Here is a 14,059-nt window from a genome sequence, read left to right on the forward strand (position 1 = left end):
CCTATCCTAGAAACTAGGCCTGTGAAAATAGAGCTGTGTTCCCAGAGCTGGCAGGTTCACAGTGAAATAAGGGCATGAATGAGTGTGTAGAATAGAAGGGAAATGTCTGTTTCTTTTTGATCATTTTTCATTCATGCATCTGTAAGTTTAGGTTTGTTGGTGTTGAGACATATATGTAGAATGCAAACTTATACCTGATACTGCAGAAACCTCCACTAAGGCCTCATCTTAATGCTTTTTCCTTGAATATCAAGTTTAGATTGTTCAAAGATAGAGCATCATCTTGCAGTGTTTCTTTTTCAAATGGCTTCTTTATGCTCTCTATTAACTTTGGACATTGGAATTTCTATTTATGGCTTTTATACTCATGGGACTCAGGGCAGAGGACTGTGATTCTGCAGTAAAAGCATTCTTCCTGCGATTGAAAGAGCAGTAAGATTTACCCTAAGGATTCTGGATCTTGGAAGCTGGGAGCAAGGCGACCTTGCTGCAGTAGCCTAGGCTGGATACAGGCCCAGAACTGCTAGGGGTTTGAGTTCTTCCTTTGCCACTTCAGTAAATATTATTTATTCCTTTGCCTAAGCCTTTACTTTTGTCTTTTCAAATAGAATAATGAGACAGAGCTTCTCCAGTACATGAGTTTAGGACTGGGAGGCACTGTATACATGAAAATACTGACTCTTTTCAGTGGTGCTTGAAAGCTACTGGAAAATGGAGGGAGGTGAGAGAGGCAGACACATAGTGCAGAAGGCATGTGACCTGAGTGGTCATCATTTCCCAAATGGATCCTTCAGTAGGAGAATTGGAATGGGATTTGGAAAGCTCAAGTGAAATTGTTCTTATTTCATCAGTCACTGCTTTTCATCCTGCCTGAAGAAGAGGAATGTGAGAAATGAATTCCTGGCCTGTTTCTCTTCCAGCGCAATGTTTGCCTCTGGGGTTTAGAGTTATTGAGAGGTGGTGGTGATTCTGCTGTTGGAGCCCAGCCAGGTGAGCTATTACCTAATCCAAATAAAGAACCTATCCAACAGGTGTAAACTGCCTTCCCCTCCAACATAGCTTGAGAAAGCAGCAGAATGCAGGCTGTCCTAGAGCCTCTGTTCCTTTCTCAGCTCTGTTTGCACCTCTGCCTGCACTCAAAAATAGGCGGAAAATGATTACACATGGTCAAAATCTTCTGTTGCAGAACTCTGCAGATGTCACTGTAACATTACCATGTTGCTCTGAAACCATTTCAGTTACACGTTACCTGTAGATCTAAGAACCCTCCATTTAATGCCCAGAATTCTACTCTGAATGACTTCAAGGGCTGTAGCTCATCTAGCATTGTATGCATAGTTCAGTGCCTTTAAGAATTCTGTTTTATTTTGTACAGCAGTCCAAAAGTACTTCAGAATTCTCTGGCCACAGCTGGTGTAAGACTTCATCTTCAAACCTTTTATGAACCATTTAGTCTTTTAGTACTTCAGTTGCTCTATTTTTATCCTCAGAGCAAGAGACAGAAAGATGTATTAAGACGCTTTGTTGAACGACTTTATCTTCATGGCTGTTTGTATCAAATGGCCAGAATACCAGGAGTTAAAGGTTTTATGTAAATCTGGAAATGAAAAAAAGGGATTCTCGAGGCAGTGCTGGATTACTTAGGCTGTGAACTTTTATTTAATGAGAGGGTTCCAAAAGGAATATCTGGGTCATGATATATGGAGATGGCTATCTTGTATTGTAAATGTCTTTTTTGCTGTGTTGGAGCAAGAAATTCATAGAGAGTCATCTGATGGATGTCAGCCTGTGCTCAGTGCTGGATGACTGAAGAAAAGCTTCCTGTTTTGTTCCATTAAGGTTCTGGTCTATCAGTTGTAGAATTGGGCAAGGATGGAAATATTTTGTAAATGGATCTCTTATCTGGCTTGCACTTGGCTCCACTTCAAACATCTGCCTCTGTAACTCAGTTTTTTGTATGCCTCTGTGGTAAACCTAAGTCATTTTAGTGGTGCTGATGTTGGTTTGAAAAATTTTTGTTTAGATGCTTGCAATCTATAGGATTCAGACTATTCTTACTGACAAATGTGCCTCTTTAGTTCCCACTCTCCCAGTACTGACTTCTCTAAATGCTTCTCAAAAGAAGTTTTCCCTTTTGCTGAATTTTTGGCTGTAAGAGATGAGGTGCCAAATTGGTAGTCTGCTCACCAAAAAGCAAAGGAGATCTTGAGTTCGTAATATAGAGACAGAGAACAGTTCTGGATGTGTTAATCTGTACTGCTGTGCCTTTTGAGATTTATTTTTTTTGTCACTTTCTATAAGCATTAGTGTTATTCCCACTTAAATGATGATTTAGGCTTTCACTGTGCCCCAGACAAAGAAGCCTGCAGGGCTACACAAGAGGTGAAATGTTCCCAGTTGTATATGGGCTTCCTTCTGACTACTGTAACATGGCAGTCAGCTGTTGGCCTCTGCCACGTTTGCTGCAGCCCTGCCTTTGTTGCCCTCTGAAGCTCATTGAGGCTGTGCCAAATCTGCTGGCTCCTCCATTAACTCTGATCTTGTCTCAGTGCCCTGTTTCAGTTCTGTCTCAGCTTCTTACCCTATCCATCATGCAGGATTGTTACCCTTTCACGTTCTGATGTCAAGGCATTAAACATGGTTACATATTTTATAGTGGAAGTATTTAAGAGTCTCATACATAATTTTAATCACAACTTTAGTATTGTAATCTAAGGACAACATATATGAAAGTGATTCCTTATTATCCAGTGAAACTAATTTCTCATCACTGAAGCCAAGTCCTTACTAGAACTGTTCTTGAAAGTGTTCTTAGCTGCATAATAAAGATAAAAAGTCAGGCATTTAGGAGAATGAAGCCTGCTGAATCAAACCTAAACTAACTTTTGAGTACCTGTTGGAAATAGTTGCATAATCCCTATGGTGGTAGAGGTTCCTAGAAGCTTCTCTTCTGGCACTGGAATGTGCAGCTGTTTCTTTGTTGGTTTGGTTTTTTTTTTTTTTACCTTCCCTCCTGCCCCACCCCCCCCCACCCCCCAAAAAAAAAAAAAAAAAGTGAGTTTCTCCTCAGAGAATAACTTGGGCTCTGTGGTTCACTTAGTCTCCAAGACCTGGAGCAAAGCTAGTGAGAAAGACTTCTTTCTCACTGGTACAGATTTTTGTGTTCTCAGTGGGCACCTTGGATTCAGCAGCAGCCAACCTTGCTCAGATTCATCTTTTAGAACTCACATGCACAGTCAGTTGGCAAGAATTCAGCAGTGAAAGGGACAGTGTTTTCTCAGACCTCTGTTTCATTAGCTTGTTCTTTCATAACATCTTTCTCAAATCCGAAGACAAGACTAACCTAGTGCTTCTAAAGTACTCTGCGTATTTTTTTCCTGGGATCTTCTGACAGATTTATCTAACTCTGTTAGCACAGGCAGGCAAGCACGCTTCCCTGTCATCAATCAGAGGGTAGAATGGCAGTCCAAATTATAAGACACCCTGGGAGGGCTACTGCAATCAGAAAGAAGGGATTCTCCTCTTCTCATTACTTGACATGCCTGAAATACTTCTTAGCTCATAATTTCAGCCAAGGTGCTCAGGTTCATCAAAAAATGATGTTTTGTTGGCAGGCTGTCTAATCAATTTTCTGATCTAAGCGTTTCTAAGTTTAATTTGCTCTGGTGTCGTTCTCAGTGGTAGTAGCAGTGGCAACTGCTCAGGGTTTCATGGGCTGTGTGCACATACCTGCCATATGTTCAGGTTCCCAAACAGGCTCTGCTTTGTGTATTTTCGTTTTTATTTTTCCTTGCCTGAATGTATCGAATGGGATGGAAAACTAGGAGATGCTGCCCAGACATTTGCCATCTCAGGCTTTCAGAAACCCCAAACAGTATGCCTCGTGTCTGGAAGTTCTGGAAATACCTAATGTGTAGGAACCCTGCAGGTATTTTGGACTTTGTGCCCATTCACAGCATAGTTAGAGCATTCACATAGTAGGTGCTTCTGGGTCACATTGCGTGTATTTACTGCTCACGTACAAATCAACTGAACAATAGGGTGCAGGAAACCCAGTACCACTTAAAATGTTAGCTTCCTGTGCCTGTTTTATCCCAAAAATTCTACACAGGAAAATGACTGTACACTCCTCTCCTGTACACCTCTGCTTGCAAGTTAAGACTCCTGTACTGCATCCCCTGACAATCTTACACTGCTGTAACAGTCTCCCAAACCAGGACCTTCTTTTTAATCACTGGCCTTCCTTAGCCTTGGCTGGATAGTGGATACGTAATATCTTCCTCCTTCACCTAGTGCCTGCTACTGCTTCATGCCATTTCATTTACTGCTGGACTAGATGCACTATGTGTTCTAGGTTTCAGATGCTCTGCTCTGATCATACTAAGTGTGTGTATATATCCTTTGGACTTGTGAGGATGTGGAAGAGCCTCTGACCTCTTTTGAGAGTTTGTTTTGTGCAGGTGTTAAGTGGCTTCTATATTTCCACTGAAACTTTTGAGTTTTGCCAAAAGATTCCAGACAACCATCATAGGCTAGTTGTGATTCACTGGTCTTGATCCTTCATGTCAAAGGGGCAGCTTGATGTGTTTGATGTAAATGGAAGGTGAAAGTGGTATCATTGTTTCCTCAGTTTTATTTTAAATTTTGCAGGTGTGGAATGTAAAATAAGAAATCAGGCTTGGACCGTAACTAGACAGCCTCTGAAGACCTATGAGAAGAGTGATACTAGAGTAATGAAGGGATGTGCTAAACGTGCAAGGTGATTCTCACAATGATAGAAGGGTGAACAGTTGATGGCACACTCGCTTTTTTGCAAGGCTCATGAGCCAGGCCAGGGTGGGCTTAGCATGGCAGAAGCAGCAAGGATGTTGCAGTAGGGGCTGTCAGAAAGAGCTAATTACATATGGGTTTGTAGGTAGAAGTGACGAGGAGAGAATTTCCAGGGATCTTGGTAGCTAACACCAAGTTTTCATAAGAATAAATCTATTTGTCTTTGTTATGTATGTGTTGCCTTGTAGTTCTGCATCTTAAGGGTTGACAGTGACTTTATTCTCTTCCAAATAATTTGTTTCAAGCTCCCTGAAGTCTCTTGCAAGGTAGAGGCTGCCTGGCTGCTGTCGCGTGCCGCACTTGCCAAGTGGTTGGAGCCTATTTGTTTGAACAGCATCTAGGTGCAAGCTGACTTGGAGACTGTGCTGTGCTGATGGCTCTGGATGAAATGACAGGAGAAAGCAGAAGGCACAGAGGGTTACACAATAGGCCTTCAGTTTGGTTTGAGCAAACTGCGTTGACCTTAACACCTCCCTAGCTAAGCAGCACAGAAGTGCCAGAGCAGCAGCAGACCAACAGCACTGAGTCCGGCCCTGTGCTAGTGTAGCCACGTGTCTGCTCGTTGCTCCTCATACTGCTTGTCCTCTTCTCTTTTCTCTCTACCTTAATGCCTAAATTAATTCGGTTTCTTTATTTGAGGCGGAGAAGTGATTGATGGTGGGTACGGTGATTTTTCTATGACTGATCCCGTCTGCAGGTCCTCGGCAACTCTATCATGCTAATTCTGCCTGCGGTCCCTGAGAAGCAGTGTTTGAGTCTATCACTACCTTCTGCTCAGAGGAGGTTTAAGAAGGGTGAGCAAAAAATTGTCGTGCTGCCTGGGTAGCTGTACTTTCTTGCAGCTCATCCTGTCTCTAGTTTGTGCATGTTCTTCTCTACTCATGCATATTTGTGTCTGTAACAGCCTTCCCCTGCCCCGGCAACCTCTTACCTCTTTTTTTCTTTTAACACGTCTCCCAGGATCACTGGTGACAACTTGTTAACTGTGGAAGTGAACTGGCTGACTTAAACTTCAGAAATACATGGCTTGCCTTGTTTGTTATATATTTTTTTTTTATTTCCTATATGTATTTTAGTCACACTAAAGAAACTTGTGATGGCAGGTCCAATTACTCTTCATCCTGCTTGGAAATCGCCCTGAGCCTCAGCACCATGGGTTGGCACAGTCCTGAAGGATCCCTGCTTCCCACAGCTAGGCCTTGGCTCTGTCTGCCTGGAGCCTCCAGGAAAGGAAAGGCGGAAAGCTCGTGACTTGCCCAGACAGTCTGAGGCCTGGCCCTGCAGCCTCAGCTCCCCAGACGCTGTTGAGTCGGACTTGGCTGGCAGCCGCTGCGCTGTTACTTTTCCGAGGTAATAAGTGAGATTAATCACAGGACCCTTTCCAGAGGCGAAGGGGGTTTGGGCTCTGTGCAGGGAGGCTGCAGGAGCCAGTGCTGGGGCCGTGAGCCGGAGGCGAGAGCTGGGGCCTCTCAGCAGGGCAGAGCGGGGCACCAGCGGGCCTGTGCAAGCATGGCCTCTCAGCTATGTCTGGGAGGCTTTGCTAGAGCTGCAGCCTGGGGTCTCCCATGGACTGGCTCTAGCTGAGCCCAGGGGTCACAACATCGGCATGACATGTGTCTGCTGGCCTTGGGCAATTACGGTTTCTGCAAATAGCTCTTGAAATTTGAGGGGGACGTGTTTTGTCTTTGTGTGACTTCCTTTCTGAGAAGATAAGTGGATCTTTCCCGCTGTTCCCAGCAAGCACTCCATGTTGGTAGGTGGAGGCGAGTGGCAGGGGCTTCGTACCTTTCCCCAAGCTGATACTGTGTAACGGTTTTGGGTTTTCTCCTTTCAGCTCCCTGCATAAACTGACCCTACCCTAATGTACACACAGGATTTGCCATCCCGGACTGGACTGCTGATCTGTCTAGTTTGCCCATCTTGTGCTTCAGAGCAACTACCACCACCATCTTCAGTAGAAACAGAGAGCGTTCCCATGAGCAGCGGTGAAATTCCCTGTCTGGGGGCAAGCTTGCTTTTACCCTCCAACTCTTAAGAGCTGGCTAGTAGTTCTCACAATACTCCCTGTTCTGCATAGTCTAGTGTGGATGTTGTCATTAGTCATGTAACTTTACATTCTGGAAAAACTGTAGTCTCATTGAGCTGTAGCAATGAGTTCCACAGGTGAATTACATAATATGCAAAAATTTCCTTTTTTTTATTTTTCCCCAAAATTTGACAAAAGTCTCTACGCCCTTGTTACTTAAAGACAAACGGGAATGCTTGATTTATTTTCTGCACTGTTTATTCTCTGTTTCTATCATATTCTTCTTAATTGTCTCTCCTAAACTAAACAGTCCCCTTCAAGTTCTAAATGGAAATCTTCCCAGCCCTCTAATTGTCTGGCTGTCTTTATAGAGATGACAAGAAATGAAAACAGTACATCAAGTAGGAGTAAAACATTGGTTTTATGTAAGTAAAGCTATTGTATCTGTATTTTCTAACTCATAACTTACATATGCTAATATCTTGCTGGCTTCTGACCATGCTAAACACTGAATTTTTTATTATTATGCAGCTGTTTTCCTTTGGTTATTGCAGTAAATGTAAAACTGGGGAACAGGTATAGGCAGCTCATGCTAACACAAGTTCATGCTGATACAGTATATTCTTTTTCCCTCACCGGTGAACTTTGCTCTTCCTACTTTCAGGTGCCACCAGTGGATTTTGTTGGCTGTGATGGAAGTCACATGCTGTTTTCTAATAAGCATCTAATTCAGTATAGAACAAGTTGAAATCTTTTTAATGTCTTGCGCTACTTGACTCATAACCTCTCCCCAGCCATCTCTGATCTTAAATCTGTTTGAAATATCCTGTGTAGGTTCCAGATATTTCACATTGCAAAGTGACTGGCAGATCTCCCTTTCTTCTTATTTAAACTTCTTGATCACCATTAAAATAGCTGCTTTCCAGAGTGGTATTCAGAGGGTTAAGGTGGCTGTAGCTCTCACTTCAGTAGCTCTCATGGAGGAGATACTCTGCTGCTTACAGCCTTCTAGGAATGCAGGGACTCCTGTAGTCTGGTGCTCTGTGGGAACAGCTCTGGCCACAGCAGCCTTTCTCTCTAGAGGAGTTCTGAAAGGGTTACGAGGAAGCCTTGGCTGTTTCTTTGAGCTATTTGGAAAGAACGGGCCTCAGACAGCTTGGCAGGAACCTGGGGCCCTGTTTTTTCCAGCCCAGCCCTTCCTTCTGCACAGAGCTGTCAGGGAATCCCACGAATGTCTGGTTTCTCCCCTTTCCTAATTTTTTTGAGCAGTATTTTTATCTATCCCTGGCTCTTCCCCACACAAGGACCTCAAGTTTTGTCCGTTGATTGGTCTTGCAGGTAGTGAGGTAGAAATGAAAGTTGGGCTTCCATGCCATAGCTGTTGGAATTGGTTCACAGTTGTGCAGCTGAGAAGGGCATTGGGAAGCTTCCCAGAAGAGCGTCCTTTCTGGCATTGATCTTAGGGCAGGTCCATCTGGCCTAAGAACAGAGGGATTGAATGGGTCCATCTTTGAACTGTGCTATTCCTGTGGGTCACAGTGAACCACTTTGAAATCTCAGAGCTGCATGTTCTGTATCCTCCCTACCAGACACACAACAGAATGCTGCTTTGTAAAAATGGAAATCCCCTTTGTAAGCCAGGCTTATGAAGGACAAGGCAGGTTTGCAACTTTTCCTTCATTTGCCTCATGTTGTCCAGGGCTGTCCTGAAGTTGAACTCATTGTGAATATTCTGGAGATTTCCAAGCCTGCCATGTACCTTTTCACTCCAGGAAAATGGAGGTGTCTAGAGGGTTGTGTTAGAAAGGAGGTTTGGTTACTGGTGAGAGTAAAGGTCTTGAACAGCTGAGTTGAAGACACTGGTGTTGTACAGCTGAGAATGAGAAATTGAATTAGGATTATTTTGCTATCTCGGTAAGCCTGTCAGATGTTGGGAGCAGAGTGTGATCTGAGATCCACATGGAAAACCTTTCTAGAAGGCAGCCCTCATGTGGGGCAGTCCCTGGACAACTCTGAAGTCAGCAGCCAAAGGGCTTGAAGTCATGCTGAGTTAAGGGTTTCAGTGACCAAGTACAAATGCCAGAGCAGGACATTGCAAAAGGGGCCAAAAGGTTTTCCTTCCTGCTAGGCTTCATGGCTACCTTCCATTGTACAGTGAAGTTTCCACCACCAATGCATATTCAAATTTTCCATCCAGCCTGAGGTCACACTTTAGCTTGGCTTGCTCAGAATGAGCATGGTGCCCTTTTTGGTGTTTTATCTTGTGATATAAATGGGAATTCCCTGCCAAAAGCACAGACACCCCTTTTCTATCCCTGAAAGTGTTAGTCAGCCTTTACAATGAAGATCCTTTGTCACATAATTTTCCCCACCTTTCAGTCTGGGGGAGTTTTGTAGCTGACACAAGAGTTTGTGAATTGTATGCTGTTGGCTCTATGACAGCCTGTTATTCTCCAGGGCTTCCCTGGGCTGCAGGTATCAAGCAGCAGCTGTTTGTGAGCCTTGCAAGGCTCCAGCATTTAACAGAAACCTCTTTTGAAAAAGGGGAGAGGGGGGAAAAAAAGTGTAAAGCAGCAAGTATTTCAGCTTCCCTATGCATGTGGTGACAGCTTTGCTTGGTGATCCTGTTGATTAGCTCATAGGCTTTTGAAGGGTATATATATTATATAAGATGGGCAACCAGAATGCCACTGTGGAATGCCAGCTTTTTGTTTAGGGAATAGTCTGAATTACGATAATGAGTAACATTTGTGCTCAGTAGTACTTTCTTAGTCTACCCAACACTGGTCAAACTACTCACTGGCTGATAGTACAAAGTGCTCTGAGTAAGAGAGGGCTTGGTTGGTAATGAGTAAGAAAGCGTTTTGGTGGCTCAAGAAAGCTGGTTATTGGATTGTCCATAACCAGTGCCAACTACAAAGTTTAAGTGCTCTGTTAAAGGTAGGCTCTGCAATGTCAGGGTGGAAACACCGACGTATCCAGAGTCCTTTACCACAAGCAGTTATTTCTAGGGCTTCATTCTGTAACAATAGTTGAAAGATGGATATCCTCTTTTGAAAGAGAAAAAAAAAAAAGAGGGTGGGGGGGGAATGATAGGTAGTGCTTAAAGATACCACAGTTTCCAGACACTCTCCTGTTGTATTCACTGAACTCTTATTAACATTTCTCATCCAATTACTGTCCACAGCAAACCAGGTGGGGAGAGGCCAAGGCAGCCTGGCTGATCCAAGTCTACTGAAAACTGGCTCTGGGACAATAACCTTTAGTAGAAGGAATTTCAAAGTGTGAGAGCCTTATCAAAGACTCTGTTTATGTTCCAACTGCTGGCATTCATGATGTTGCGTGGCAGCTTTGCTTGAATTTCAGATTGCATCTGGCTCAGTAAATGTCTTCCACTACCCTTTCTATCTTTCTGCTGTCTGGCACATGGCACTTGACTGAAAAGTTAGTATAAGAAGATTGTTATCTGGCAGTGCTGCACACGCTACTTGGCAGCTGTCGGTCATGGATGCTTAGCCTGGGCAAGTCACCCTTTGGAGCAAAAGGACTGTGGTTTATGTGGTCTAAATCTTTTGTATGCATAAAGAATTCTTTATTTGCTTCTTCCTGAGAAAAAAAAATATTATAATCTTCTCTGTGAAGAATGAAGCCAAGTTGGGCTGTGAGTATTTTCAGTGTTGAAAACTGAGTTTTCTGCAAAATTCAGCTCAGAAAACGTTCAGTTTGGTAGACCATGTGAAGAGGAGGAAGAAACCTCAAGTCTGGACCTTCTGTTTCTTTTTTGGTATTGGGATAAAGATGCTGATGAGTAAAAAGGTGTCAGCTTCTCTTCACTTAGCGTTTTAAAAAGCTGCAGATACCAAGACTTGAAATGAGTAAGTTTTAAGAATTTTCTTTCTTGCTTATGATGACTGAGTGTAGATCTGCAAGGAGGTAACAGTCATACCAACAAAGGCTTGGCATTCCTAGAAACGGTTTGAACTTTCGGATCCACATCTATTATTACAACTAATACAGCATCTTAAGGGAATTTTCTTTCCTGAGATTTTAGCCACAGAACAGCATAAATGGAATAATACTCTTTAGTCAGAAGCTTGGGTTTGACACCTATGTTGGTCTTCTATGGTACTGATACATAAGTATCTAGGATTTATGACTTCTGTCACTTACAAAAAAATCTGAATTTCAAATGAGAACTTTCCAATACTCATTAAAGACAACATACTGACTTCTATTTCCCATGGCTGTTTCTTAAAATCTCAAACTGTGGTGTTAGAAAAAACTTGAAATGACTTGTTAAAAAGTGTTCTGTTCAATATATTTCTGATCGCAGCTCCACTAGAAGACACTTGGGTGTAAGAATCTTTGCCAATCTCATGATGCTACAGATTTTGGCTTCTCTGTAAATACCTTCTGGTAGATGATAATTTGAACAGCAGTTAAAGGTTTTCCAACTCAGGCAGTCAACATGGCAAAGAGAACACAATCTCATCTGTTGTGAAGAAATCAGCAAAGAAAACCATGTGTAAGGTCTAAGCACAGGCTCTTGAAACTCTGAGCACCCCGAAAGTGATTCTTCAGAGACGGTGCTGTTCTTAAAATTAGGTGTGTTGCTAAACATACCTCTTTCTAATAAAGAACCACATATAATATCTCCAGAATATTCTCCAAGAGAGTGAGATTTTGTTTCCTATTGACACTGATCACCCTAGCTTTCTGTTTTCAAATTTCCTTACAAAAGAAAAAAAAAAGAAAAGCAAGTTTAGAGCCTATCCCTTATGAACAGTTCCAACAAAAGCTGCCTATTAAGATTTTTTGGAACAGCTGCCTTTCATAGAGTTTGGTTTTGAATATGGAGAACTCACTAATCTTTCTTCAAATTTGAAAACCCTCAAGAAGGAGCTGTGTTTTAATGTGGAATTAATTTCATTAAAAATCCAAAGGAACAATAACTTTCTTTGTTATTTATTAAAGTTCACAAATACTTTAATGTAGTTAAATGCGTATCAAACATTTTAAAATTATTTCTTAAATAAAATAGCTTAATAGATACTGCTAAAATAGTTTTGAAAGCCCAGTTTTAATAATTGGATTATTCTGGTAGATTTCAAGAAACTTGGATCTAATCCAGTTTTAGTCATTTAAGTGTTTTGTCCTGTTCAGGACATTGTTTGCATAACTGATTTTGGTTTTTTCAAAGGTCAGAGTCATGTTTTCATTTGTTTCTGAAATTCCACTTTCTTGCTGCTGCTGATAACCTAAATTATATAAATACTAAAGTATCTTCTACTTATCTATGTGAAGACAAGGGAAGTTATGAAGCTATGCGTGACTTTCTAGGTCATTTTGAGGCATAGGGGGCAGAGTAAGATTCATGTAGTGCAGTGGTTTTCTTTGTTGGTATTTTCTAAACAGAACAAAATCTTTGTTAACATATTATAACCTCTGAAGCATTGCAGAACCTGAATATATGAGTGTATACATTAGGCTTGTGTTACAGGAGCACTTCTGTGAAAGGCAAGAGAACTATGGTGCTGGGTATTTTGTTGTTTGCATGTCTCACTCTGAAATTATCTAAATTCCTGATAGCATGTAACTTCATAGACTGAATTGTTCTGCTTGTTGCTGCAGAATGCATGGTTCTTTGCATCTTGCTTATCAAAATCTCACTCTTTTTATAGTGTATATTGTTAGGTAGCAAAACCAGGTAACAACTACTCTCATCATTTACTTTCAGCTTTTTTCTAATGTCTGTTATTCACCTTTATGCAAGAGCTTGCTTATTGTCTTATACTCCAACCAGTCTCTAGAGAGCCATAAACAGTACACAACGTGAAGGTTAACCTCTTTGTAAATGTTCCTGTGTTCAGCTCAAGCCATCTGGGAGGCCATGTTTGCACTCATATTTGCCTTTACTATAGACTCATTTTCTGTGAAATATATCAGTTGTGGCCTTTGTGAGAAAAGTCTACTCTATTTAGAATGTTTGCTGAATCATCACGAAAAGGCATCAAGTATAAAGTGACATATAATGGAGATGTCTTGATCCAACAGTGGACACTATTGTTATTGTCCTCTCTTGATGTGCCTTATCTATGTTAGGAGGGGACTCTTGAAAGGACATTATTCTACCAAGTGGCTGGGATATTTTAGCCTGTCCTTATAAGGGTTTAGTATCTGCAGCTGCATCTTTGATGTGCTCATGCTTAGCTTTATGTGCAATCACTTGGTGAAATTCCTGAGGTAGTGATTCCATGGTTCCCATCTGTGTTCCTGAGTCTGGGAGCTTCTGACTAATTATACAATTTTCTCTGTACACTGTAGGAAACAATTCCATTTTGGCTCTAGAAAAAGGGATTGGGTTGGAATGGAGTATAGAATTGCATAACTTTTTTTCATCTTTAACCACAAATTCCTGTGAAAGCTATTGCACTTCCTCTGAAGATACCTACTCTTGGCTTTTGGATTTCAGAGTCATTAGAAATATTCAACACCCATATACAGTCCAGAAGACCTAGCAATCGAAAGGCCTACCCATAATCAGTCATTAAGGAATCAAGCAAAGTTGCGTTCCTAAGGAAGCAGCACTGTCATAGATTCCTATTCTTAAATCCCAAGGGGAAAAGATGGATATAGTGTGCAGTGGGGATGACCAGCAGAGCTGGTGCAACTGCATCGTAGACTCTTCTGTCACACCGGAGGAGGAAACATCACAAATATGGGTGCCTGTTCAAATGGACAGAATCAAAAAGCTTTTTCCTAGGTGCTGCAAATAAAACCAGTGCTTACAGTCTCTACCTCCTAGCTGTAGTTGTAGATGGAGGCAGAAATCTCACTTAAAAGATTTCAAGCTCTGGGTGATCCAAGTAAGTTTTGTACAACTTGAGCATCTTCAGCAGACGGGATCTGACAGAGAGGGATCTTTTAACAAATCTTAGGCAAGTCTGGGAACTGCCTTTAGAGTGTGCCAGCTCTTTGTACTATACAGTATAATTATCTGAACATCCTTTTACTCATCTTCCTCTAATGACAGATTTTGTCTGTCATCAGATTTACAGTTTCTTGGGGAAAGATATCATTGACCCAGCTTACTGAAGTAAGTCTGGGCCTTTTCTGTAGTTTCAGAGGTGTAATCACAAAATCCCTGTTCTCTGTGCTTAATTGTGGTTTGTCAGCTGGCCTGCTTGGTCAGCACATGTGTCG

General features: G+C 41.9%; 1 protein-coding gene across 9 annotated transcripts in view; it reads left to right on the forward strand.

The window, feature by feature from the left end:
• The window catches only part of TTLL5 (tubulin tyrosine ligase like 5), a 133,204-nt gene that overhangs the window by 79,929 nt on the left and 39,216 nt on the right, over nucleotides 1-14,059 (forward strand). The window contains exons 31-32 of one of the 9 annotated variants that reach the window (XR_008733162.1): nucleotides 379-529; nucleotides 921-955. The exons of 5 other annotated variants lie outside the window; for them this stretch is intronic. Coding sequence is in view for 3 of the 4 variants with exons in the window: in XM_055716169.1 (XP_055572144.1) it covers nucleotides 852-945 (94 nt within the window). In the remaining variant the exon portion in view is untranslated. Of the gene's footprint in view, nucleotides 1-378; nucleotides 530-851; nucleotides 991-5,527; nucleotides 5,638-14,059 lie in introns of those variants that run through there. 3 more of the 9 variants (XM_055716169.1, XM_055716170.1, XM_055716171.1) reach the window with 3 other exon arrangements.

Source organism: Falco cherrug, chromosome 7, assembly GCF_023634085.1.
Source record: "Falco cherrug isolate bFalChe1 chromosome 7, bFalChe1.pri, whole genome shotgun sequence".
Classification (NCBI taxonomy): Eukaryota; Metazoa; Chordata; class Aves; order Falconiformes; family Falconidae; genus Falco; species Falco cherrug.